General features: G+C 40.8%; 2 protein-coding genes across 2 annotated transcripts in view; both read right to left on the reverse strand.

The window, feature by feature from the left end:
- Positions 1 to 257: 257 nt before the first annotated feature.
- On the reverse strand, positions 258 to 21,194 carry LOC136138370 (ATP-binding cassette sub-family A member 10-like). The gene is given in 6 exon segments (XM_065897019.1): positions 258 to 282; positions 284 to 426; positions 2,395 to 2,499; positions 2,841 to 3,013; positions 14,556 to 14,735; positions 21,146 to 21,194. Coding segments are annotated over 6 exon segments (675 nt in total).
- A 1,434-nt stretch (positions 21,195 to 22,628) lies between these two features.
- ABCA5 (ATP binding cassette subfamily A member 5) overlaps positions 22,629 to 24,995 on the reverse strand; it is a 52,189-nt gene continuing 49,822 nt past the window's right edge. Inside the window, exons 36-38 of the mRNA XM_065898118.1 lie at positions 24,678 to 24,757; positions 23,301 to 23,356; positions 22,629 to 22,736 (exon numbers count right to left, since the gene is read on the reverse strand). Coding sequence (XP_065754190.1) covers positions 22,629 to 22,736; positions 23,301 to 23,356; positions 24,678 to 24,757 — 244 coding nt within the window. The remainder of the gene's footprint in view (positions 22,737 to 23,300; positions 23,357 to 24,677; positions 24,758 to 24,995) is intronic.

Consider the following 24,995-nt stretch of genomic DNA (forward strand, 5'->3'; position numbering starts at 1 on the left):
CGATCCCTGGTCAGGGAACTAAGATCCCACATGCCACGCAGTGCAGCCAAAATAAACTAATAAATAACTAAATTAATTAAAAAAATAAAATCGTAAACAAGTGAGGTCATTAAATTGAACACATGCAAAAACAACTCGTGAATGCATCTCATTTCTTTATAGCCTAATGAGTTTCCCCATGTATTAATGTGTCATACACAGGTAACTTACCAGAAGGCCGACTCTGGGAGACCCGTCACGGTCATCTTAAATTTTTTTCATTCCTTTGTAATGTTTAATGATGTATACAAAAGGGGAGAAATAAACTACACAAATAAAAATAAACCATTCATTTGTAGTTTCTTCCTTAGAAATGAAAGGGGGTGTCCTCATATTTATTCCAATAACTGATGTCAACTCTTCCATCACAGAACGATTTGTTGTGACCTAAATTGGGTTGTTAACAAACAAATGCATTATGTTAATTGTAGAAGAAATACACAAGAAAACCATATTTTGTTTCTTTCCATTTTCATATAGAAGCATTTACATATTTCTATCAGCTTTTTAAAAATATGGTGAGATTCATAAAAAGGAATGAAATGGTGACATTTGCAGAGATGTGGATGGACCTAGAGATAGTCATACACAGTGAAGTAAGTCAGAAAGAGAAAAACAAATATCATATAATATTGCTTACATGTGGAATCTAGAAAAATGGTACAGATGAACTTATTTGCAAAGCAGAAATAGAGTCACAGATGTAGAGGACAAACTTATGGTTACCAAGGGGGGAGGGAGAGGTGGGACAAATTGGGAGCTTGGGATTGACATATATCCACTACTATATATAAAATAGATAACGAACGAGAACCTACTGTATATAGCACAGGGAACTCTACTCAGTGCTCAGTGCTTCCCTAAATGGGAAGGAAATCCACAAAAGAGGGAATATATGTATACATATAACCGATTCACTTTGCTGTATAGCAGAAAGTAACACAACATTGTAAAGTAACTATACTCCAATAAAAAATTAATTTTAAATGTTTAAAAAAATTTTTTAAATATGATGTGTTAGATAGATAGATGAGGCTGGAGGAATAAACCACTCTCACAGTTCAGGCAAGAGACGCTAATGTCTTGGACAAGTGCTGGTGGCAGAGCTGAAGAGAAGTATGGAGCTTTGAGCTTAGAATTAACAGGGCTGGATGAGAGACGGGATGTGGTGGGTGAAGCAGAGGAAGTGATCTCTGATAATTCCCCAGTTGAGTGCATGGCTTTGGCATTCACTGAGATAGAGAAAAAAAATTTAAAGACTCAGTCACATTTAGAGAAAAGCACCCACATTCAGTTTGGAACATACTAGTTTGAATTGCTCATAGGGCATCAAAGTAAACAGTCAGCTACTTGGGACTACAGTAGAACAAACCTCGTCCGCCACCCGTGTTTGCAAATAAAGTTTTATTGGAACCAGGCACGCACATTGGTTTATGGCTGCTTTCACATTACAACAGCAGAGCTGAGTATTTGCAACAGAGACTGTCTGGCCCCCAGAGCCTAGAATATTTGCTATCTGGTCCTTTACAGGAAAATTCTGCTGGTCAGCAAGTTGAAGCAGGGTTCTTGGAGTTACCAGCATGTAAACTGTAATTAAATTTATGTAAATGGATGACATTGTGTAGAGAAAGTATATAGGGTGGAGAAATATGCGTTGGATAGAACCTTGTGGAACTACAGATTGAAAGAGGCGGGGGTGTAATGATGGATAAGATTGCGAGAAGACTGAGAAGGAATGGCTAGAAAAGTGAAAGAAAGCCAGGTGAATGCTGATGTTTAGTTAAAAGATCAAGTAAGACAAGGAAGGAAAATTGTTGATTGACGTGAGGGTTGTTACTGGCCTCAGAAAAATTCATTTTGGTGGTGTGGTGGGAACAGAAATTATAATGAGTTGAGTCGAGCCTTAAGTGAAGGCAATCCTTCCAAGAAGTGGAGACGTTACAGGAAAGGAGAGTATTTGCTTGAGGAGGAAACATGGATGAGAGAAGGTTTTGGTAATAAGGGAAGAAACTGATCATTTTAAATACTGAAGAGAAGTATCTAGTTGAAAGGGGGAAGTTGAAGAAAGATGACACAGAAGGGAAAATCCGTTGTGCAACTTTCCTGATAGTGTTGAAGGGATAATGTTTCCAGCCTTTGAACTGAGGAAAAGGGTGGGTGTAGAGAGGAGTACGGCCATAGTTTGTCAGGGTTTGTGTTGGGAAGTTGGGGAGTGTTCCCATCCTACAGGTTCTATTTCCTCTGAGAATGAGAGGCAAAGCATCATCTCCTAAGAGTGTAGGGGTAGAGGGTGGAAGAGGAGGGAGAGACGACAAGTGAGGGAAAGGATACAGAAGATTTAAAATAGGCAGTTACTTCTATAATTGCAGCATTAATTGTGGTCTGAAAAGCCACAAACCCTCTTTGCCAGTGTGTTGTCAAGGAACGAAAAGTTTCATCACGCATAAGCCCACCAATGTTCTTTAAAGACGAAGAAAGACATCCCCATCATTATGCACTGGAATCAATGAATGGAATTAAAACACTAACTTTGGCTCTGAAGTGAAACATCTAAATGTCTGCTCCAAATCCATGGTTACACAATCTAGAGCATTTCTAAAGCACTCTGCAAACCTGGAAGAAAGAAGAATATTATTAAATGGTTGCCACAGTAGTGAGACTCATTCTGTGACAAAAACTTACCAGTAAGTTCAGGAGCAAAACGTATATTACTTCCTTTCTTGATTTTATTAATTTTTCTATCAGTCATTCCCAATAGGGGATTCGATGAAGTAGCAAAAAAGATTGGAATCAATTCTCACGTAGTTACCTGAGTATTCAAAGTGTTCTCTCATAACTGGGATTCTATGTCCCCAGCTAAACTTCAGCCAATATGAGCGAGTATCATTAAACACGATTCCCACCATTTCAGAGTAGTTTTTTGCGAGTACTATGTCCATGGTTTCTTCATCAGGAGTCCCAACGATTGTTCTTCCTGCCATGTGTAAAAAAATATAATTAATCATATAAACTTATTACTAGAGGACACAAAACCAAGTTGCAATCGCTTAGGGTTCCCATAAAATTATTGGTGTTATATACTATCCCAGAGAGGTGCCTCTAAGTTAAGGGCTGAAAGTCTTTCCTGTTGCTTTAAGTTCAGTGTGAATACGTGAGAAGATGTGAATGATACACCACTGACCCTCAACAGTGGAGGTTTCAGCTGCATGGGTCCCCTTATATGTGCATTTTTTTCAAAAGTAACTGCATTACTACACTACCCAGGAATCGGTTGAATCTGAGGAGGCAGAACGGTGGGTGGAGGAACCTCAGATGCTCAGGAAACACAGATACAGGGGGCCGACTATAAATTGCTTGGATTTTCGACTTCCTGGAGGGTGGGCTCCCCTAAACCCCCTGTGGTTCAAGGGTCAACTGTATTGTTTTTTTTTGTTTTTTTTTTTATAAATTTATTCATTTTATTTATTTATTTTTGGCTGCGTTGGGTTTTCGTTGCTAAGCGCGGGCTTTCTCTAGTTGCGGCGAGCGGGGGCCGCTCCTCCTTGCGGTGCGTGGGCTTCTCATTGAGGTGGCCTCCCCTGTGGCAGAGCACGGGCTCTAGGTGCGTGTGCTTCAGTAGTTGTGGCACACGGGCTTAGTTGCTCCGCGGCATGTGGGAATCTTCCCGGACCAGGGCTCGAACCGGTGTCCCCTGCATTGGCAGGCGGACTCTCAACCACTGTGCCACCCGGGAAGCCCCAACTGTATTGTTTTTAAAAAACCAACTGGCAACATATTTTTTAGCGTAATCGTAATCCCCATTTAAGTAAATAAAAACTGAGTTAGTGTGCCTATGTGTATAGAGTAATATATGTCTATATATGTGACCGTGTGTATGCTTGTGTGCATACTGTCCAGAAGAGATACAACACAAATTTATAGGGAGGGAAATGGTGGCTAGGATGAGGGCAAAAGCTCTCATTGTTTGCTTCATACAAGTTTATATCGCTTAACTTTTTTAGGCTGGCTATTACTTTGGTAATTAAAATAATTTTAAAATTAGAAAGAAAAAGTATTTTAAATAACCAATAAAAATACTTGAGAATTTGGTGGGGTTTTTCCCTGCCAAGATTAGAAACGGATTTCTCTCATGTGAAAATAGCATGCCAGTAGAAATAAACTGCATGCAAAGAACCAGAGTACAAAAATCAGAAGTAAAGTTAGAGCCCACAGAGAGTTTTTGGAGTCAAGGACACTAACTTAAGAATTAAGCTCACACAACATTTATAATGAATGAGTTTACAATCTGCAGAAGCAATCCGCCCAACAGGTGGTTAATAAGTCCGCTAATAATTTACGAAGTCCAATTTATGGCCTCCTTTTTAATACTTTTTTATTTTTGCATGTTTTATGTCCTAACACTTTTATTCCTTTTAGCACAGTGTTTAAGTCCCAGGCAGGATGATGTCTACGTGAAGAAGAAACAGATACTCATTTTCATAGGGCGGCTGCATCTTTCAAAACTACTCAGCCTTCCCAACATAGAGTAAAAGGCCGTGAAACTTTTATGAGGCCAATGCAAATTTCACTGATTTTTCTCTAGAGGTTGTACAAATCCTGTCAAGGTCAGAAGAGCAAGAGTTAGAAGGATACAGACCGAGACAGTGAAAGAGGCGCTGTGACCAGGCCGGGCTGGCCTGGTAGCTGGCATTGGGTGTTTCTATAAGAAAAGGAGAGAGTCCGATGAGCCCTGAGACTCGGGGCTGGAAGCACAGATGGCTTGCTGCGTGCAGCAAGGACTAGTCTCCGAGGCTCGTGTAAATGCTTCCGGAGTTAAAAAGAGATGAGGTCAGGGACCACACGGAGGATGCACGGAGCGCCAGGTCTGGGCAGAATCCACACTGGGCAGGAGAGCCCGTGCCCAGCGTGGGTAAGCGAGGCGTGCGTAAGTCAGGGTTCCAGAAGCTGCCATGAAGAAAAAAAGAACGGGGCAAAGTGGCCAGGGTGCAGTCATCTAGCATAGGGTCCAACCTTGTTTTCCTGCTCCAACCTTACTTCTTGGAGCCTGCAACATACGCACAATGATAATGACTCATGACACCACAGATTTCCAGGACGAGAGGGTGGGAGGTGTGGATGCTCTTTAAAAAGCCCCCCGTTAAATCTATTTCCCTTGGAGAGGCGCCCTTACTTGCAGGTCCACAGCAACCCCTCCACCGCATATGAAATGAGGATCCTGCAGCCAGTCGAAAACCACTAACCCACAGGCTGGGTAAATAAACTCAATTTGCAAAACAAACTTCAATTTAAACACGAAGACGTTGCATGATAGTGAAACTGCGGGTCACTGAACAACTCGCCTTTCATAAAGGAAGCCAAAGCCATCTCATCCATTAGCTTCCGTGTAGGCCACCACCGCCAGATCAAAGTCATTAAACGTATCCACGCGTCCCAGGACTTGAAGAGGCTGTTCATGAAAATGAGTAGCTTTGAAGAGCGCCGAAAAGAAGCACAAAGAGAGCCCCAGAAGCAGCACTGTGGTCCGCTCCTCCAGCACATGAAAGAAGAAAAATGAGCTAAGTTACCGTGTGGTCCAGAGCAGTGAGAAACAGGCAAACACATTTTAAGACAGAAAGTATTGTCACCGAGCATGGTGTCATTTCACCCTCCAACTTCCTTCCTTTCCCAGTTACTATCTATCCTTTAAAGAAAACACCATTTCAAAAAACATACAACTTTGAGATAATATCAAAAATGTCTATTGATCTTAATCTAGAAATACAGCTCCCCTAATAGTAGAACCACTGCTGATTGTATGCCCTCATATTGATGGAATATAATTACATAGCATCCCATAGGAGATATTCTTGTCCAAAGGGTTTAACCTGAAGTCAAAATCCAGTTTTTTGATCTAAATTCTGTTTGCAAGAAATGTAGGTGGTTGTAAATCAACTATACCTCAATTAAAAAAAATTGCTTTAATAAAAAATAAATAAAAAAGAAACGTAGATGGGAAAGGAGTGACTTCAATCACAGAATGCAGAAGCGATCAGGTAAATACAGAACGTGGGTATTCAACAAGAGAACAGTTTTGGTCTGGTTGGTGCCTCGCTTGAACAAACCAACTTTAAGAGACGTTTGGGGGCAATTTTAGGAAACTGAATTTGGACACGGAATTCGATGATGCTATGCAATTATTGCTAACTTTATAAAGTGTACTAGCGGTCACGAAGGAGAATATGCCCTTAATTTTCGTAGATGCCAGCTGAAGGCTTTAGCAGTCCAGTGTCATATATTTTAAGAGGGGAGTTGAGGGGAGATGGGGAGAGGAAGCCAACACGGCAGGATGTTAGCAGGTGGGTGAAGGATAGGATGTGAGTTCATTGGACTAGCATTTCTGCATTTTGAGATTTTAAACATTATTAATAAGTTTTTTTAAAGGTTACGTTGGGTGATCCCTGTAAGTGTACCCTTTATCAACACAGCCACTAAAATATTAGAAGTGAATTGCTTTAGGAGCTAAGGATGGCGTGAACTCTGCTAGCTCCCATCCAAATGTTACTGGCAACCTAAATGGGAAAAGAATTTGAAAAAGAATAAATATATGTCTACGTATAACTGAATCACTTTGCTGTACACCTGAAACTGACACAACATTGTAAGTCAACTATACTTCAGTATAAAATTTAAAAAAATATTTTTAAAAATAAAAAAAATTTTCTAATAGAAAAAAGAAATGTTATTGGCTCTTTTTCAACAGAACACAGCCTCTTTGTGGCCAAGGTGGCCCCAGATAGACCTCATGGGAACATACAGCAAACCTCTTTGTGCTGATGTGCACGTCCTTATACTAGAAACTAAAGAGCGCGCAAAGATGCTGACAATCAGTGATCTGGATCCTGAAACCACTCTTATGTTTGTAAAAGTATAGTCTTCACAACAAATCCCCCCAAAGTTCTCTACTGTTGCTCGTAATTTTTTTCCCCCCAGCCCTACCAATTAACAGAATCTTATCAAAATGTCCCCAGTAGAGTGCTATGATTCAACCATTAAAATCTATTTCATTTTGCCTGGCTTTTTAAAATTTCTTTTTTTTCCTACTACTGAAGTTTGCCCGGGGTAAGTCTGAATCACTCCACAGATTCAAGTGGATGACTTATTTGGAGAACGGCTAGCTCTATTCAATAAAATGTTACTTCCTTTGTTTTTCAGGAACTGACATATGAGCCCATTAGTTAATTTTACCTTTTGACATAAATATTACCCTACTCTGCAACATTTGCAAAATATTATGTTTACAGCCCCAAATCAACTAGCCCATAGAACGCGTGAACGTCAAAAAGCAATAAAAATGGCATACTATGAAATGATGGATTCTCATTCACTAAATATGGTAAAATATATATCGTGAACCGTACCAATAAGCTCTCTTTTTTCATTCTCCATTTTTTAAGAAAATTCTTAGACAGAAGGGCCTGAGTTTGTTGACACACGTGCCTCTCTTTGTTAATCATTTTGTCCTGTTCATCAAGAGAAGAGACAGTAACTATCACACAGCAACAACCAGGCAAGAAAAAGAGCAAAAAAATAAAAATAAATCCAGTTACCAAAAATAGCTTCTGAACAGTTTGAAAACATGCTCCCGGATGCCCTCGTTGAATGCCTTATTTGACATTATAGTAACACACATTCACTAGTTTTTAAAGAGTAAAATATTAATGAATGTAAAATATCCTGCCTGTGGGCCTTTCTCTCCAGGCTTTGGTTATGAGCTAGATGAGGGCTATGGTGTGTCTTGTCTCAAAAGTAAAGTTTTCTGCCACATCTTGACATTACAACAACCTAGAGTAAATAACTAACACAACATCGTAAAGCAGCTATACTCCAGTAAAAATTTTTAAATAAATAAATAAAGTAAATCGGAGAATAAGATGTTAGTAATGTTTAGAATCCAAAACAGACTTTGCCCTTGACTTCGTTTTTTTTTAAAAAAAGTTATAACAGAAGTAAAACCGTCTCCAGTTTTCTGTCCGTCAGAGATTTGCCCACAAGCAGCAGTCTGCACTTCGAAAGGGTCGCTCTTGTGTGCTTATTTGATGACATCTAGGAAACCACTGAGTGAAGGAAAGCTGAATCATTTTACAGTCATTCCTAGAATCCCAAAGAACTCATTTCTCCTCTTTAAACTCATGGGTCTCCCTTTAAGAAGTAAGTATGTCAGATACATACAGATGAAAACCAGAAACACTGGTTAGCTAGTATGATTGGAGTATATGATACATGTAGAATCATGATGGGTAACAGGGAATCCTTCTGTGTTTTCAGTTTAAAATTCCGGAGATGATCATTTGGTATCACAGCTCTGGTGACTTAAACGCATTCGAATAAATGTTGATGTTATAAGCAAATTACAACGTTTAGAGAACTTGCTGGATTTCCTTTTTTTTTTTTTTTTTTTTTGATAAAAAGCTAAAGCCACCAAATACCAAATCATCTCTAAATTCTAACGTGAGAACGTGTCTAAGGAAAAACCCCATCTTCATGAAAAAGAACCCCCAGGGAGAAGCAACTTGTCCTAACGCACACACATTCCCAAGAAGTTGAACTCTGCAAATTCTCAGACGGTCAACCTGAGAAGTGTCAATCTGACACTCAACAATATTAATTATATTTACACACACTTCTGAGTCTATCTTCCATTTTACTATCATGCTAAAATACGATTTTACTGAGTTTAAAAAATTAAATCACTCCTTAGGTCTACAATATAAAATACAGAATAATTTAGAAGTATCAGAACAATATAATAATTTAACAATGTCAGTCAAGATGCTTGGCTCTGGCTGTGTCCTTTGTGCCTTAATTACCTTATACAGAGTAAAAGGTGAAAACAACAAGTTTGACTTACTGTCAGGAAAATAGGAGTGAGGACCTGAGAAGCACCTTTGATTCACTGGTTTCTTTTTGTCCAGAAGAACAGTTAAGAATCCTTCAAGGACTTTTTCACAAATGCTTGCCTCTTTTAAAGCTGTTTTCATTCAGTTTGGCTTCTGAAAACAGGCCATGGTCTGCGTGTAACAAGCCTGCCAAATACATTCTTTACTTGGTGAGTTGTTTTCTTCCCAGGTCTTTCTTCTAGTCCAATTGTGCCACAGGAAGGATGCAGCTGTGGATTGGTCCCTAAGTGTGTGTCACGTGGTATTTGTTTATTACTCTACCTTTCTGGCATATGCAAAAAAGTGATCAGATTCAAAAAGGGAGAAACAAAACCCCCAGTTCTGAGTAAGTCTATGTTAACTTTGAATGATTAAAAATTCAACAGCCACAACAAGAAAGAGCAGATTCAAAGGAAAGGACGTTGAACAGAGAAAGAAAGTGAGGATCGCAGAAATCACAGTCATTTACACGAGAAAACTTTACCGAAGACTTCACTGCACTTCAGTGAAGTGGTTCTTTGTACTGGCTGATTCCTATGTGCTAGAAGGTATGCTAAGGGTTTAAAATGAATTATTTTATTTACCCTCAAAGCAAAGCTGTGAAGTTGGTACTATATTTGTACACAGTTCACAGATTCGAAATGCAAGACTGAAAGTCGAAGTAATTTGCAGATGCTCAAATAGAGGCAGAGCCAATATGTGAGTCCAGAGCAGTGTCTGGACTCCAAACCCACTCACGCTTAACTACCACTGTGAAAATTATGCTAAAAAAAACGGTATCTAACATTCATTTAAATAGCTTAAGAGTTTAGACTAGATGGGCAGAATATTTTTTTTTTTAGCTACAAATGCTGGACGTTCTCAGAATTTAAATAACCCCTGTTTATCAACCCTGAAAATCTGCTTACACGATTTTAACTGTAATCCATACATTTCTTGGGATGTGTACACAAGTTAATAACCACTCATGAAAGTGAAGGAGAGAGGGTGAAGCACTCAGAGACTCTTCAGGTGATCACCATTTTCATTAAGAATATGGAGATAGGGCTTCCCTGGTGGCTCAGTGGTTGAGAGTCCGCCTGCCAATGCAGGGGACGCGAGTTCGTGCCCTGGTCCGGGGAGATCCCTACATGCCGCGGAGCGGCTGGGCCCGTGAGCCATGGCCGCCGAGCCTGCGCGTCCGGAGCCTGTGCTCCGCAACGGGAGAGGCCGCGGCGGTGAGAGGCCCGCGTACCGCAAAAAAAAAAAAAAAAGAATATGGAAATAAATGTTTTCTTTGACTTTAATTGCACTGCCTCCCTGCTGTGAGTCACATTTCTCTTCTTGTTTTCCCACTCGTTGCTTGAAGTAAAAGTCCACGAACAGGAAAACACCAAATATTTAACCTAGCTCCAACCCCAGACATTATTGACAACATTTATTTTACCGGGTGGAAAAAAACAACTAAAATGATATCATAATACACACACACTTTCTTAGTAACTAAACTGAAAGGATAATTTTTCTACTTCTGTAACTTTAAGGATTGTAATCTCCAACATGGTGCAGTGAAGCGGTTACAGGGTCAGGAGTCTGAGGCCTACATTCCAAGCTGTCGCTCGCCGGCTATGTACCTTGGACAGGTGACAAAAAGGCCACAGGCCTCTGTTCCACGTTTATAACAGGAGCCAACCTTTCCTGTTCCAGGCCTCTGTGCATTGATGACGGTGAAGCACTGCTACAGGTCACAATGCTTACATCCTCCACACTTGGATTTACGCGTGACCATGCTACGTGACGTTAACCCAGCCCCCCTCAGTACACGTCTCAGATATCTAATTTTTTTATATTTCTTTTTTTAGTTGAAGTATAGTTGATTTACAATATTGTGTCAGTTTCAGATGTACAGCAAAGTGATTCCATTTTATATATATATATTTTTTCTGATTCTTTTCCATTATAGGTTATTACAAGATATTGAATATAGTTCCCTGTGCTCTACAGTAAATTCTTGTTGCTTATCTAGTTTACAAATAGCAATGTGTATCTGTTAAACCCGTACTGCTGGGAGTTCCCTGGCAGCCCAGTGGCTGGGACTTGGCACTTTCACTGCCGAGGGCCTGGGTTCCATCCTGGATGGGGAACTAAGAGCCCACAAACCACTCATCCAAACAAACCAACCAACAGCTCATACTCCTAATTTATCCCTCTCCCCCCGCCTTCTCCCTTCGGTAATCATAAGTTTGTTTTCTACACCTGTGAGTCTGTTTCTGTTTTGTATATAGATTCATTTGTGTTAATTTTTAGATTCCACATGTAGGTGACATCAGATAACATTTGTCTTTCTCTGACTTGCTGCACTAAGTATATATTCTCTAGGTCCACCCATGTTGCTGCCAATGGCAATATTTCATTTTTCTTTATGGCTGAGCACTATTCCGCCGCATGTATGCACACCTTCTTGATCCAGTCCTCTGTCCGTGGACACTTAGGCGGCTCCCACGTCTTGGCTACTGTGAACAGGACCGCTCGCCATGAACACTGGGGTGCGCGCATCTTTTCGAATTAGAGTCTTCTCCAGAGGTACGCCCGGGAGTGGCACTGCACGATCACGTGGCGGCTCCGTCTTGAGGTTCTAAGGGCCTCCACGCTGGTGTCCACAGCGGCTGCGCCCGTCTGCAGCCCCACCAACCGTGCAGGAGGCCCCCTTTCCCAGCTCTCTTTTCTCAATCGTCTCCTTAGCCTTCTTCCTCCCTCTGGGTCCCGGGCCCGAGGTCTGACGCTTTGCTCCCGGCAGGGGCACCTACCGTCTCCCCTGCAAACCCAAGCCCCCGGGGGAGAGGCAGCTCAGCACCCTCCGTCTTGGCTTCGCGGAAACGCCCAGAGACGATCGGCCCATCCGTCCTCCCCCGAGTCAGAGGCCCAATCTCAGCCGAAAGCACTTGACTGCTGAAACGTGCCAGCCAGCCGCTGAGCCTCTGGGGGGGAGTCGTAACCTTTTGCTGGTCGAGGGTCTGGAATATTCGAGAATCACCAGAGCGCGGGGCAGGCACGCACGGGGCGGGGAAGGGGGAAGGGGCAAGGGGCGGGGCCTCTGCCGCCAGAGTCTTCCAGGCCTGGGCAGGGGTCTCAGTCGCGTCCTCACGGCCTCACCACGCGTTCTGTTCGCTCGCAGGGCCGCACCCTTGGGAGTCCCGCCGGGTGGGGCCCGCGGACAGAAGGCACCCTCTAGGGTGGGGGAGGGGCGGGGCGGCTCGCGGGTCAACCAGAGGTCACGTCCTCCCCGTGACCTTACCCCCCCACACACACCCTAGCGGCTGTTGGCCCTCACAGCTGACGTTTAAGAGAATTCACTTCTGTTTCACCGTGAATCCCGCCCTCCCCGCAACGTGATGAAACTCGTGTATTTGGGTCACTTTTACGTCTTTCAAGAAAAGTCACATGTTTTGCCCTCAAAGTCTTCCGTGCCTTTTGCAAGGTGCGTTTCTGCGTAGCACAGAGTTTCCGTTACAAACGTGATAGGATCTATTTTTTAACATTTTCTAATTAATTGTTGCTGGCCTGGAGGAGCAGGGTTCATTTTGCACGTTAGTTTTGAGCTCTGCGGAGCTCTCTTGTTTATTCTGATTGGAAAACTTCGGAATTTTCTAAACCAAACGTTAATCTGCGTCGATTGACAGTTTTGCGATTTCTGTTTTCTAGCAATTCTCACGATTCTCTGAAGTTGAATTCCTGGGATAAAGCCGATTGTTCCTGATGTAGTCTCACCCTCTGACTCTTTTATAATATCCTGTTTCTTTTCACGGTGCTGTATTAATTGTATCTTTCGTAGTTGGTATTTCCTTCTATAGTCTCCGCTTCCTCCAAATTGCCCTTTTTTTCTCCGTTTGCTCATTAATTTTAAAAGCACACAGCTAAGCTATGCTCAGATTTCTGACCTAGAGAAACTGTGAGTTGATTAATGTACATTGTTTTAAGATGCTACATTTGGGGATGATTTGTTATGCAAAAATGGATAAGGAATACACCAGTTACTTCTGTGTAACTCCCCCCAAACACTCTAAGCCCTGTAAAGTCAAGACTCTGTATCGTTAGCCTCCGTTTCCCCAGCTCCTAAGCTAGTGTCTGGCCCAATGTAGGAATTTAAGAACAAAAGAAAATGAATTTAATCATCGACAGACTGACCCACTACAAAGCTTGTGCCTGAACTTCAGTCCAGCCTGGGGGCTGTTCACTATACCCCAGTCACTCAAACACCTCAGGGTGATGTAAGACTTCTTTACCACGGTAAAAGAATCTTCCAATTATGGATTCTTCACAAATGTGGCTTATTGAAGTGAGCGAACGGCATCTAAGTCAGGTAGAATTAATTTTCAGGAGCCTCCCGGGGGAAGTTGCTAAAAACTCCAGAGAACGGTTTCCTTCTCCAGGCCTTTCACAACTTTTGTCCAGACCCCTCTGGTTTAGCTTGAACCAGGATCTTCTGGAAGCAGGCAATTTGGATACATTCAAGCCTGAAAATCACCGCTGTAGCTAATACTGATTCTCGTTTTACTGTTCATTTCACAACCGGCCACTGCTGGCTGATTACCTTCAGCTGACTTGGCAGGAAGACAAGACAAATGGTGGGACTTCAGCCACCACCGGCCACCTTCGGCAACGTGCACCCCCCCCCGTGTGTGGGAGTGCGTGAACACCCCTGAGAGGTCTGCCTGCCACGCGTGGGGCTCCCACTAGCGAAGTCAGTATTCTGCAAGTATCGCAAGACAGACGCCAGATGCCGTGACAGGGCCAAGTGTCACTTTATGGCGGGAAGGGATGGAGAAAATAAGCCCTGATGTCACACTGCCTGGGTTCAAATCCCAGCTCAGCCACTTAGGAACTCAGGGTCACTGGGTAAATCACTTAACTTCTCTGGCCTCAGAGTTTCCAGCAGTAAAGTGGAAGGCGAAAATAAACATCCTTCTTTCTCGGGGTTGATGTAAGGATTAAATGCGATAGTCAACACCCGTGGTTCTCAGACTTGAGAATCCAATAAAATGACGCTTTTGACTCGTCTTGATGCTTTCTCCCGCCTGAACGTTATCATGGACATTCTTAAGTCCTCATTTATACGGGAAGAAGATAAACTGAGTTTTCTCACATGTGTGGGTATCACTAGTTTTACTATTAGGGGGAGCAGTAAAACTCAGACTGTGATTATATCTTTATGGCCAGTGGCCCCCGGAGAACCTGTTTCCTAGAGGTTCTGTGTTCCCGTCTCTGCCCATCCATCTCCCCATCATCCCGGTTGCCAATAACATCGACTTTCGGGATGAGAGATAACAGAGGATTCCTTGCCTGTCTTTTCGAGAGTCCCTGAAAGGTTTACTTTTTGTGGCTCCTTAAAGGGACCAAAGGAGAGATTTAACACTGATGGTTTAAAACCCAGTCTCAAGCTCTTGCTGCATACAGCTCCGGTCCTTTCTAACCTCTGGCTGTCCTGCGGGGACTTCTCTGGCTCGCTCATCACGTTCTTTGTTCTGACATTCTGAACCTTGCTGTCTCCTATTTCCCAAATGAACTAGCACAAGGATGACCCTTCTGCTCCGTGGAGTTTAGGCTCCGGCTTCCCAGGCTGACTTGCTGGCTCCAGCTTGGGCTCTTCTTGGGCCACGGCTTGCGCTGCCTCCATCCAGCCCTTTCTGGATGGGGACGGGGCCCCTGCAGCACAGCCCTCTGCTGCCATCTGGTGGCCAGAGGCTTCCCATTTTGCCGTTTCTTCACGAGGCACTTGCAGCCTGTACTGTGTTGCTTTCACACCTGGCAGGATTGGAAACTGGGCGTCTAACCATCTCTACGGTGGTGGTCGCGGGGAGACTGGACCTTAATTATGAAGTCTGAGATAAAACGTTTTTGAATAAAAAAACTCCCTGGCATTGCCACATTTCCAGTGTGAGATTCATTCTCCTCCAGCTTTGAATTTAAACTGTAAGCTGTTATTCTAATTTCTTTTGACTTTCAATTACACTAAAATGACCGAGAAACTTGCAGTGGCTTTTTAATACAATTCAGTCCTCAATTTTATTTGCTCAGTAGTTTGCTGGATAGGCCTTGTATCTCCTGCTGCACGAGAATATCCAGGAAGCCCAAGACAAGATCCTGGGGTTTGCATCTTGCAGTAACAGTATATGTGTTGATTTAAATGATCGTAAGTCAAATAGAGCCAGTAGGACTTTTTTAAGGTTCTTACCTTGAACTTCAAGATGTAAGCAAAGATACACAGACGCGTGTCTCTGTATAGACAGTTATGTTTATCTCGGACACACATTTCTAATATTCATAATGAAGGCCTGTAGATAGTGATCCCCGCCCCCAAACGAACAGTCCCCAGTTGGGAACCTCATTAAGAAATGGCTTAAGGGGAGCAGAAAAATAACCTGACGTGTTAAGAAGAAGATAGGTCACAAAATAACCAAAAGATAATCCAAGATGAACTCAAAACAGCACTAAGAGAAGCCTTCCAATATGTACACAAAGACCTTCAGAATAAGTTTGCAGACGGATTCTATCGAACTCTGATACAACATCTGTATTTTAAAAATCGGAATTTAAAAGATGTGTCTTCTACCTCAATCCGAGTGGACCAGAACCAGGAACCCACCGCCCTCGAGCAGAATGTGGAACATTACCTGTGTGTGCAAAACCCACAGAAATGTGTTAAAGATAACTTTTCCACGGAAACCTTTGGGTAAATGAATCTATTTTCAACTCAAATCTAGGCATTATATCGGTGTTCTCAAAGAGGGATATTTTCTCCTGAGGGGACATCTGACAAAGCAGGTTATGCCAACTCCCAAGTGTGTCTATTCTGATCATAAATTCAGGGACTGCAGACAGAAAGCCCAGAACATTGCAGACATGAGAACACTGGGTCTCAAACGTGTTCTCAGAATTGCCTTTGTCTGGATGGGATCCTTGACTTCCGGCGTCGTACCTGAACGTTATCCATTTTACTACTGCTAAGACATTCTGCACTTTTTACGCCACTGTGATTATCAGCTTAGGAGCCGCTGCCGAAACCAACACTGCTTCAGATGTTCATTTCCTTTACCTACTGGACCTCTCCACTCAGACGTCTAACGAGCATCTCAAACTTTAAAACCTATTCCCAATCTTTCCCCCACATCCTTAAACCTGAACTTTCATGCTCTTCATCCCATCTGACGTTAATAGAAGATGAGGTCAAAGAGATAATAACTGAGGACCATTCCACCCTTCCAGAAGAAAACTTGGGGCCAGTGAATCTCTTTCCCACCGCGCCATCCTAGCTCTACCTTCAAAACGTTGAGAATCCAACCATTTCTCACCACTTCCTGATTCAACTCATCTTAACCTCTTGCCTAATCAGATGCAGTTGCCTCCTACCAGGTCTTTCTTTCTCCCCCTTCCCCTCCCCACCACGGCATCCCTTTTACGTTCAACACAGCAGCTAAGTTGCTCCTGTTCAAATATATCAGACGACGTCCCTCCTCTACTCGAAACCCTCCCATGGCTTCTGGTCACACACGAAGTCCACACAATGTCCCTCACAGCCCCTGGGGTCTCTCTCTGAGCCCCCCTTTTACTAGTGCCCCCGGCTTGACCGGTCCACTCAAGGGTCTCTCTCTGAGCCCCCCTTTTACTAGTGCCCCCGGCTTGACCGGTCCACTCAAGGGTCTCTCTCTGAGCCCCCCTTTTACTAGTGCCCCCGGCTTGACCGGTCCACTCAAGCCTCACAGGTCCTGTTGCTCTCAAACAAGCCACACTGTGCCTCGGAGCCCTGGCACTTGCCGTCCCTCTGTCTACACTGCTCACTCCCCAGCTTGCCGGCTCAGTGTGGTGTGACCGTCACTCACCTGCAACATCCACTCCATTCCAACATTCCTTATCTTCTTTTCTCAGCATCTAATGCATTATATACATACGTAGTTTTTGGTAGTTTGTCTCATTCTGTTATATTGGAAGTTCAGCGAGGGCAGAGATTTTTTATTTCAGCTACGTATCCCCAGTGTTTGTAAGTGCTGATTCAAAAGAGGCAGGCAATACAATATTTGTGAACACACGAATGATACACGAAAAGCAATCTTCGTTTAAACCTTAAAGATTTTGGACACCGTCGCAGTTCTCAAGGACTACCTAATGCCTTGGTTTGGGGAAGGTAAATTCTGAAGCATGCATACTTAGTGGTTACAACCACCCTTTTAAAGTTGTATTTCTCTAACCAGCCAAATAGAAGCTAGACTTGCATATATTTGAAGATCAGAACTTCCATTTTTTAGATTGTAGGAAGATTTATTCTTCCCTTAAAGAGCAGAAGAGCAAGGATGACTTACTTTTTTAGTTTTTAATCTTTACTTTAAAATTTTGAATCATGTTGTGTATATTGTCTATTCATTAAAAATTAAAGCAGGGACTTCCGTGGTGGCGCAGTGGTTAAGAATCTGCCTGCCAATGCAGGGGACACAGGTTTGAGCCCTGGTCTGGGAAGATCCCACATGCCGCGGAGCAACTAAGCCCGTGCGCCACAACTACTGAGCCTGCGCTCTAGAGCCTGGGAGCCACAACTACTGAGCCCACGTGCCACGACTACTGAAGCCCGCACACCTAGAACCCGTGCTCTGCAACAAGAGAAGCCACCGCAATGAGAAGCCCGCGCACGAAGAGTAGCCCCTGCTCGCCGCAACTACAGAAAGCCTGTGCACAGCAACGGAGACCCAACACAGCCCAAAATAAGTAAATTTATAAACAAAAAAAAATTAAAGCAGAAGTGCCTTTAAAAATTAAGGAATATAGTTGACATTAGAATTAAGGGTTTATCAATTTATAAAGCTGGACCGAGAACACTTCTGATCTCATTCAGTCACAGACTCGATTTCACATACTTTTGACGTGTTTGGATGCAGTCAACGGAAAACAAGTATCAATTACATAATAATTACTTAATAATGTCAACAGTATAATGTGGCCAAAGAAATTACGAGCCAATGCATAAACAAGAGAATTAGCATTCAATATCTTTTCCTACAATAAGAGTTAGATAATGTGGTGTAGAACGGTAGTGATATCACACTGTTAATAAATGACTACGGTATTGTGGTTAATGAGACACAGAAGCCTTACAAATAAAAGGGAAATAAAATTGCAACCCAAGTGAGGGATTCATTTAGCCAGTCTTCAACTAAGAAGGTTACACTATAGTTACAACGCAGAACTTGGAAAATCCTATTACCACGAATTTAGATGCAACCTGACAATAAAACTTAAGTGATACCGTGTCTTAGGAAAAAGCACTGGGCTGCAAAAACCTGAAACTGTTAAGTCACAGCTAGAAGCTCATAAAAAAGCAGTCGCCTGAACAGTTGCCAGCTTACTCTTTGAGGGTAGATGCGGGTTTTATGCTTATGTTAGCATTTACTGTAATTACGCCCTTGAGCAGTTCCAGTCTTTACCTGGGCAACCTCACCAGCATCACCCACCTCTTAGTCTCAAGTTATCAAGAGGTGAACTTCGGTGACCTGAGATGGCCCTTTTATTGGCAATGGTTGTGACCCTGGGAAGGTCTGTGTGTAGACATGGGATGAATTGGGAGATGGGGATTGACATATATACACTACCATGTGTAAAACAGATAGCTAGTGGGAACCTGCTGTAGAGCACAGGGGGCTCAGCTCGGTGCTCTGTGATGACCTAGATGGGTGGGAAGGGGGGAGGGGGGAGGGAGGTCCCAGAGGGAGGGGATATATGTATACATATAGCTGATTCATATGGTTGTACAGCAGAAACAAACACAACATTGTAAAGCAATTATATTCCAATTAAAAAAAATTACTTTAAATTACTGATTTTTTTTGGAATTCTGTATTTATGCAAGTGTATAAGTTCTGTATTTATGCAAGCAAGCTTTATTTATAAATTCTGTATTTATGCAAGCAAGCTGTATTTATGCAAGCAAGCTTTCTAATCATGTAGTTTTGAGTATGCTATTTTTAAGGTGCTTAAAATTATTAATTTGCTTTATCTGATGAATTAGATTTGCAAGAGCTGCTTTAGGTACTTGAGAAAAATTGGTTCATTAAATTTAAAATCGTACCTAAGTGTTAAGAGAATCAATTTATTCAAACATTCTAAGGAAAATGATAAATATGTATTAAATATTTGGGAATAATTTAATTTGTTAAATGTAATAAAATGTAAGTAAAAATGATTGCTTTATATTTTCACAAAATAGATTTGAGATAAAAAGATCTAAAGAATATCTAGTTTAAGATTAAAATATGAATATGAATTAAAACACAAGTAACTGTCAATGTTCCCCCTTGAACATTCTTGTAAAAACCCCACAGATACTAAAAATAAATTACTAACAATTCTAGTGCCAGGTTTTTTCTTCATTTTTAATATGAGACACTCATTATTTGTTTATCGACACTAAATAACAAAGAATCCATTTCATACAAAATGAAGGGTTGTCTTGTTTTCAGTTCTTAAAGCTTATTACTAATAACATAATCATATTTATTTTTCTTAAATGGCAGCATAATTACTTACATATAACACATTATGAATGAAAAATAAGTAAACTTTTACCTTATAAGAATAGCTGATATAAAAATTATTCACCTGAGAATAGATTCTTTCATTTTATGTAACATGTTCTTTCAGGAAAGAAAATGAAAAATCAATGTTAGGAATATTAAAAATACACGAGGGGTAAGCATTTCTATTAAAAAAAAATTAATGTGTATTTATGTTACATAAAAATACAGCATGATTTTTCCTCAAATTCAGAGCACATTTAGAAGAAAATGTTGTGTGACCAACAGAATAAAAGCATGACAACACTTACCCTAAATAGAATTGTGCTCCAATAAAATAGTGTTACTACCACTAGCAAAGCATCTGTCATATTATATTAAAGTACATAAGTATCTAACCTCTTCCCACTAGACTGTAAGATCTTACATGGCCAAAGTGGATAGTTATTGTTCTCTCCAAAGACCCATTGCTTGAAACTTGATCACTAAGATGTCTGTTGAATAAAATTACTCTAAAAACATCTTAATGATAAAAATATTGGTTTTAGATAGTTTGGGCCAATTTAAAGGAAAAAAAAGGCTTTAAAGAAAACCCACGGCCTTTTACTGAGAACAAGCTGGAAGAAAGATTAAGAGCTCACAAAGAGAAATGTAAAGGACGCTCATCATTGTGTTTTTCAGGCCTCGTTCCTAACGCTGCAGACAGATGTTTGCACTATTAGTCACGAACCACGGTCACTCTGTGAAGTCCGGGTGTTCTCTTTTAAGATTTGATTGTGGGTGGAAAATATAAGGCAGGTGATGTGGCTTTTTCTAATTTTTCCCAATATATGTATTTATATTTATTTGTATTGGTACAGAAAAAACGTTTTGAGATTATAATTTAAGACATTTTGAACTGTACACTGTCAATAAATTTCCTATTTGACCTGCTGTGTCCTTTTCTTCCCACCCCACTTACCCTTGTTTTCCTAAGTAGTAGTTAAATTATACTTCTGAATAGAAAAAATTCTCTTACTGTGAAAAAATGGGAACAGAACACTCCTACATTTTAATTTTAATTAAATTAAAATAATTTAATTCATGACCAAAATATATTCACTCTAAGTATGTAAAAACTTTTTAAAAAGCCCTTTTTAAAAAAAAATGCTTACAAGAGCACAATAATAGTGAAGTCACTGAATGAACTTAATAGATAGGAAACGTGATTATGACTGGTCAGCAGAGCTACAAACACCACCCCCCCAAAAAAAAGAAACCCTGGGTATTTACATGAATATTAGACACTAAAAGATATCTCTTTACGGCACCGGTTAGCAATGACTTGCTTAGAAAATACAATGTGCTATTTACTAATTTATCTACAAAGGTAAAGATTTTCTTTCCAAGGCTTCCTACTTGTCTTCATCGTGTAGTACTGTAGTTTAAAAGTTACAACTTTTACTAAAGATGGAAAAGCGAGATTCTCAGGTGAAGAACCAAAAGGTAGGTATCCTGAAGCAAGTGCCCTGATAACAGAAGATTGAACGCACTCGGCCACTGGATCCTAGAGGGGAGGCAACTCCGCTGCAGGCTGTGGAATCCGACCAGAGGCTGTGTAAAACAGCTCATTTAGATTAGTTAGAAGACAGACCTCTGAGACGGCACGTAACGTACCTGCACTGTTAGCAGTGTGGCCAAAGCAACAGAGGAAGGTATCGGTCATGTACCTCGTACCGAGGCTGAGAGAGGTACACTATTGTACTTCAGCTGCTAGAGCCTAAAAGCACAGCTGTCTTATTACACGGGACGGCGAAAACTTGAGCTTCACCTACGTTAGTTAATAGCTTCATTAAAGGGTTTGGATCTTTAGAGGAGCTCAGCACCAAATCCTTCTGCTGTGGCTGCTGTGCGTTAAGGCTCTTCGGAAAGCAATAAACACACCCTTAATATATTTGTTTTCACAAAGTTAATAACTTTCACTCATCTGGTTGAAATATAATGTCCACTAGTAGGATTTATATTATATTATATCTATAGTCCACACGTGGGCTCTACAAGGAAATATTTCTAAGACTGTCTTAACCATAATCTTACTTCAACTCTGTCAGGGAGTGAAATTCTGGCTTCTTATTAAAGAGAATTATGTATAGTTTACTTATCCTTAATTTAAGGCCCAAAAGCTTATTTACATTCCACCACATTCCAAAGTGAATCTGAGATGAGTAACTAAATAAATCTACACGGTGATGTAGTTAAAACTCTATAAAGGAGAGAGATATTCAAATAATACAGTTTATTTCTAGAATAAAAGAAAATGTGCCCTTTGGAAGGAAGATGACAAAAAAATTTCTATCTTCCACGAGGGGTGGAGGTATGGCTTAATTCTTGTAGCTCTATAGATGTCTGTCATTCTAGCCACGAACAGTCAAAAGAATCAGGCTATTACATAGTAAGATTCTACACACAGTCTCCACAATAATGGAGACGCCTCTGAGTTTTACCGTAAGCAACGGAACTGTAGCGAGAGCACTGCGCCTGAGTTACTTACGTCTAAAATCACCTAACAGAACGAGGTCTCGGTTCAGTTATTCCGGCTGATGAGTGCCACCCAGTGAATGTCACTTCTGCAGACCTCTACGTGCACTGAGACTGTCCAGTGTTCAGGTTTTTAGGACGCCAGCTTCCATTCAGTTTCGTTTAGAAATTAAAAAGGAGAAGCAAACTTTTGCTTTATGTCTCTGTTCTATGCGTTATTTATGTATTCGTTTTTTATTTAGATTGGGGTATTACATACTTATGTAACAAGATGGTATAAACTTAAAAGATAACTGCTCAAAATAAGATGATTCTATCACTGTTTCTTCAAATCATAAAATCACAAGCACTGTTTCTGAAAAGTGAAAAAGCACATATTCAACCTCACATACAGACTACAGTGCCGTATACGTCAGATACAAACGTGCAGTTTCAATGCATTATACACAAGTTTTATTTGAAGAAAAGCAAAACACACAACCAACAGCATTTCAATTAACGAAGTCAGGAAAATCCCACGTGCTTTCATGGTTCTCCAATTACCGTTCAAGCAATAAACGTTTAAACCAAAGTTAAAATAAAGTGAAGAAGAAATGCAGTAAACAGACTGAGCAACACAAATTCAAAATACTACTCTGTCTTCCTGTGTTCTTTCCCACCAAAGTGTGCTGTTCGAAGTGCCACAAGTGTTGTCTTCTTCCTCTTGTTCTTTAGTGAGTTCTATAAAAACCTAAATGAAAATAAATTAATGAATACAATATTCTGCTGTGCAATTATCTTACAAAAACTTTAACTAAATCAGCAATAGCATAAGGCAATACCTAGTTACATTAACCACTCAAGTATCAAGAGATGTACTGCCGTTAATATTACTTAAACAGAATAATCTCCACTAATCCCACAAAAAGATGAATGCTACTTTAGAGGATTAATAGATTATTTATTTTTTGATTAATATATTAAAGTAGCATCACAAAAATATTTATAAATATTTAAGCAATGTAATTTCAGATGTGCTAATATGAAACACCACCCATCATGACTCATTTTCTTCACACTGAAGAAACAATACTGAGCTATTCAAAATAAGCAGATGGAGGAGCTCAAGTTGTTATTTACAAAGTTTAGGAATATTCTATAGCGATTGGTCTCTGGCTCACAATCTCCTTCCCTGTCCAATATATACCTAAAACGATTAGATACGGGTCCTTCCCTGTCCAATATATACCTAAAACGATTAGATGCGGGACACTTTCTTCTACAGAAGAACTTTTGAAATTTAACTTTATAGTACCTGTTCCAATGTCGCTTGAGAAAAGCTGTATTCTTCAATGGCAAAAGTACGTTTAGCTGTTAAAATACAAAAATAATATTTCACTTATTAATATTTTCAAGTAATAAAATGGCAATAACTACTGAGTGGCTAACAATCTGGTTTTTGTTGTTGTTGTTGCTTTAACCTCTATAATCAACCCATTTCGATTTAAAGCTGCCAGTACAGGTCACTGTCCTCTATCTGCTTCCTTCCTCTCCCAGCCGCTCAATTCTCTACGGCCCTAAGCGCTACGTATTTCGCGGACGGACTTGCCTTACTCTCCTTTTCCAAGCAGCCCCTCTTTCCCCTCCTTTCCTCTTCTCCCTCATTCCTCCTGTTTTCACATTTCTTCTGCTCCTGCTCTGTCTCTCCCATCCCCCAGTCCCAGTACAGTCCACTCTGGACTTCTTACACTAGGTTCTGGATATCATGGGTCACGTGTCCACATGCTTTTCTGTACTTATTTTAGGTCCGTTTGCATTCTGGCCCAATATCAAATTTCTGGTTTTCTATTCATTCCTTTAATTCTCCCTAATTACTTCAAATGTTCTCTTTAATCATAAAGAAAACACTAGGAGGGACTTCCCTGGTGGTCCAGTGGTTAGGACTCTGTGCTCTCACTGTGGAGGGCACAGGTTCAATCCCTGGTCAGGGAACTAAGATCCCACACGCCGTGAGGCGCAGCCAATAAACCAAAAAAAGTATATTTAATGAAGTAACACTTTTTTTTTCTTTTAAAAAGAAAGCACCAGGAAGTTTCGTAGCTTACAAATGCCATAAAATAACCTGTACATGAATACGTGCCCCACCCAGGAGACTGCCTCTCTCTGCTGGTGAGGTATCTTTATCCCAACTAACATTTATTTTTTAAATGCCAAGATCCAATAAACTTCTTTAAAGTTTAGATTTAGGAATGCCTACCCTCTATGAATTTTCCTCTCCCTTAGATTTAGGAATGCCTACCACTATGAATTTTCCTCTCCCTTCTCTGCCTGCCACTGGTGTCTTGCTACCATTGCTACCTCTCTGGTCTAATACGAAGTAAGGATTCACGAAATTCAGTGCTCCCACTTCTGGACTGAACTGGTGAGGGCTAATTAAGATGAACTTTCTCAGAGATGCAACGTGAAAAACCGCGGTGATGTCCAGAGTGAAAGGTTTACACTACAATACAGTTAATCTACAAAATCCCTAGCGTGTGACTATTTACCTACAGCTTAGATTAAATTAGTAAAAGGTCATCTTCTTACTTACCATAGTTTCTACAGTAAACTTGAGTCCCGACTCCTAAACTTCTTAATAGAATTCTTTAATAATTCGAACGCTACCTCACAATGTTTTTCAAATATTACTTACCTTCTTCCAGCTTAGAAAAAGATTGTGAAAGGGACTGAACATCTTCCTTAGGAATTTTATAAGCCAAAATAGAAGAAAAACTGAAAGCAAAGATAAAATACAGGTAAATTCAAAATAACTACTATGCATTCTGAAGCTCTGAAAGTTCAAAATAAAACTCCAATAACTTATTTTGATACTTATTTAGACAAAAATTATTTGAAATCTTAAAAATATTTCCATGCACAATAAAATAACTCTCTCATTACTCCTGGATAAGAACTTTAAAAACTTTAAATACTATTACATGTTGAAAGATCTAACATTAAAAATGAGTCA

This window comes from Phocoena phocoena, chromosome 19 (assembly GCF_963924675.1).
Source record: "Phocoena phocoena chromosome 19, mPhoPho1.1, whole genome shotgun sequence".
Classification (NCBI taxonomy): Eukaryota; Metazoa; Chordata; class Mammalia; order Artiodactyla; family Phocoenidae; genus Phocoena; species Phocoena phocoena.